General features: G+C 42.7%; 1 protein-coding gene across 2 annotated transcripts in view; it reads right to left on the reverse strand.

The window, feature by feature from the left end:
- Positions 1-3,433, reverse strand: part of LOC107264436 (zinc finger protein chinmo) — a 63,827-nt gene extending 60,394 nt beyond the window's left edge. For both annotated transcript variants that reach the window (XM_025081713.1, XM_025081712.1), the window contains exon 1: positions 3,334-3,433. In XM_025081713.1, coding sequence (XP_024937481.1) covers positions 3,334-3,409 — 76 coding nt within the window. In that variant the 5' untranslated portion in view covers positions 3,410-3,433. The remainder of the gene's footprint in view (positions 1-3,333) is intronic.
- Positions 3,434-3,595: the final 162 nt, after the last annotated feature.

The following is a 3,595-nucleotide window of genomic DNA, read 5'->3' on the forward strand; positions in this document are numbered from 1 at the left end:
CCCCCCCACTCCACTCGATTCCCCTAGATACTCGGCTCCAAATCGCAAAGCGCTACTCACGTTCTACTCCTATTCCGTCGCTGCTGGTACACGTACCGTGATTCCTATGGAGTTTTAATAGACGCGACAACAATGGAATGCAATAATGAGAAAGTATAATCGAATAATATATAATTTTATAGAGAATTAAACAAATTTTTTTTATAACTATATATACATATATAAATTATGCATAGATCAAGGTACAGGACCTACGATGGATCGCGGGTAACCCCGATTGGAGGATGATTTGAATTTTCGCGCGCAACATTGTAAATGGTATTATGTGAAATAATGCGGTTAGTCCGTCCGGTTTATCGTGTAGCGACTGTCGTGTCCCGTTGGATAAGATCTCGAATTAATTGAATCGAATTTATTATCGGATTGACTAAAATTCTAATACTCCCAGTTAATCCAGGGGATCAACCCCTCAGATTTATTTTTACCCTTCAGGTATTCGGCCCTGCTTACCGGTTCACGGCTAAGGGACTAGGGCACTGGGTAACGCTTAGGTGGTATGCAAAACCAATGTGATATTCGCGGGGCGTACGAGGTAAGGCAGATGTCTGACTTATCGACCGGGTGAAAAAAACAAACGTCAATTAACACGTCAAATATTCCACTGGCCCGTGTGTTCCTCGTTGCACAAATTCTATACGTACGCACGAAACAAACAATTGTCTAGGAGACAGGGTGACCAGTGGCGTAAGAGCAATAAAAAAATAAATAAAACCATCATTCCCAAGACGTACGACCAATGGAAAGTTCTTCGCGAGCGCGATCTTGCGGTATAAAATTCGGAGCGAAAAAATCGATTTAAAAAATGCCTCGAAAAAAAAAAGGTAAAAAAATAAAGAAGACATCGAACCTTCAGCCAGCACTGAAATTCCACCAAGGACCAGAGAACTTCAAGAGACGCTTATGTCGAACGTAGGAACAATGAAAGGGAATCCGTTGGTTCCTTTATTCAATTTTTTTTTTTCCCCTTTACTCCCGGTATGTACCTACCAGGAAACAAGACAGGGGAATGAAAAAGGAAAGGGAGCGCGTTTACGTTTACACACACGAACTTACCACTCTCTCTCTCTCTCTCTCTCTCTCTCTCTCTCTCTCTCTCTCTCGCACACATAAAACACGGGCAGCCTAGCCTCACGCAGTGCGTGCACCTTTTTGTTAAGGTACCGCTATGCAGGCTGCACGTACACCCTATAAAAAAGTACAGTGCGCGCATGCGCACGCGATCCCATTTCAAATATGTAACGATCGAACCAGCCGTCTGAATTTGGTTACGTGGCAGCGAGCGGATACCCTTTTCCCCGTATTTATCGCGAAGCGTTTCCACGCGAAAGGGCCAAGTCGAAATTACACTTATTCACAACGAAACGACATTCCAGTCATACAATCGAGAGCTCGATTCGGCCCTTAGGGATTGCATAAGGTAAAACCTTAATATACAAACAAAATTACCTCGCCATACTTTCCTACGACGAAATTTGAATTGAGCCAATTAAATACGTTTCTCGAGATATTCCTGGCATCGCCATGACGAACGTACAAATCTGTACTGTCACTGAGAACACTGGCTGATTAAATGAGGTATCGCTTGAAATTATAATTTTACGTACGGACATCCACGTCGCGTTATGAAAGCAAACGCAATTACATCGCGTTATTCGTAAACTCAACCGAAGGGTAAATTAGGTATAGTCTGATATAGGAATTTCGAAAACAGAGTAACGATTACAGCCAATGACGTATTCCGTTCGACCATGTGTAACAATGGCGAAAGCTGCGACAGTGCTAATAATAATAATAATAAATTATTTTTATTTATGACGCAACGACAAAAATTTGTTTTACCGACAAGAAATCTACAGCGATTTTTAATCAGATTTACGAACTCAAGGTATTTCCATAGGAGCACCTTAGAGGAGTCATTAAGCTGTTGCTCTGCACAGTCATCATCATAATCATCACAGCGTACATTGCGACACGGTAAGTCGGAGAGACTCGAAAACTAAACCCCGAAGGAGAAATTGGAAGTCATCATTAACTGACGTACATAAAGTATCGTACATACAGTCATCGCCGTTGCGTCAACAACGTCGTCGTTAAGGCGTTATGAAATTGATGCAATCTGCTCGCCTACGTTTCACTTACATTCGCGCAACGGAGAACGAGACACGCTAAGAACTGTTAATCGTTTGGGAACCGTAAAAAAAAAATTTTTCACCTCGTCAACGTCATTTACCGAAATTTTCTTTGACGATATCAAACTGACTTATGAATGAGTATATCAAATATGGTCGTGGATGAATAAAATTCGTACAACGCAAACTATTGTATGCGAGGTGTTTATGAAGAAAAGAAAAAAAAAAAAAAAAAAAAATCTGATCCCAAAATCCTTTACCTAGCATGAAAAAAAACATACAAATGACAGCAAACCTGCAACAGGTAAGTCGCTAATTGGCAATTGCTATTCCAATTAATTATACCCTGCGCGATATATGCACGCGATATGCACTGGAGATACTGTACTGTACTAAATTACAGATAACAGCGAGCACCGAACAAACGAAGAAGAGACACCCTTGTACAGGTCTTCGTGAAATAGTTTCAAAAAGTCATTAAAGATACGGTCTCATAATTTTTGAAAAATTTTTCCCCAAAAAGTCGTCCAATGGTCAAAAGCACACACGCGCACCAAAACACGAATAAAAAAATATACACTGTCACAATGATATGTAATATAAAAAAAAAAAATTTTTTTGACACTGTACACAGCAAGGAGTACTAAAAAAAATTTGTTCTGTCTCCTCCACCCTTCCCCCCTCGCCCATCCCAACAAGCAAAAAAACGTCACCTAAGAAATAACCGAACGAATCGTTCCACTGTTGACAATTCGTGCAACAGGATACAAGGGTGGCGGACACGTGTCGCGGTTGCTGAGATTGTGTCAAAGTTGAAGAGAGGAGCGATGGAGAGAAAGAAAATAAAAACGAAAGAATAAAAAAAATGTACCTGTGACCCGATAAATTTTCAAAGGACAATTTCTGTGACCGAGTTATGGATCCGCGCCCGGGTAACCAGGGGCAAAAATAACCCACACGTTTCGGCGACAGACACAGCGTAGAGTCTTTGCGACCCTCGAGAGAGAGAGGGGTAGGTTGAGACGGTGATCGCGAGCGATATGACTCTTAGAATAATTTCATTGATTTGTCACGATTCGACGGGGAGAAAAAAAAAGATCGTTTATGAAGAAACTGTAATTGTGTTGTTATCGGTGAAAAATACCTGGTGGATGAAGCCACCATGGATTAACCAGGGGTGGTTGTTGGTTGCTGGGGTCGCCGCCAACAGGGGCGTACATCCTCCTCCGGCTACGTCACGCCCGTCACTGCTACCCCGTGTTGCACCCCCGTCTGCCCCCAGCTCTGTCCCTCTCGTATCCCGGGGTTCCAGTCACTTCCCCTTCCTCCTTGGTACACAAGGGGGTTGCAAGGTTACTGCCACCCCTACAGGGCTGAGCCACCCTTGGCGCCTTGCCTACCGGCCT

The sequence above is a fragment of the Cephus cinctus genome, unplaced genomic scaffold, assembly GCF_000341935.2.
Source record: "Cephus cinctus unplaced genomic scaffold, Ccin1 Ccin1_scaffold0169, whole genome shotgun sequence".
In the NCBI taxonomy this organism is placed as follows: Eukaryota; Metazoa; Arthropoda; class Insecta; order Hymenoptera; family Cephidae; genus Cephus; species Cephus cinctus.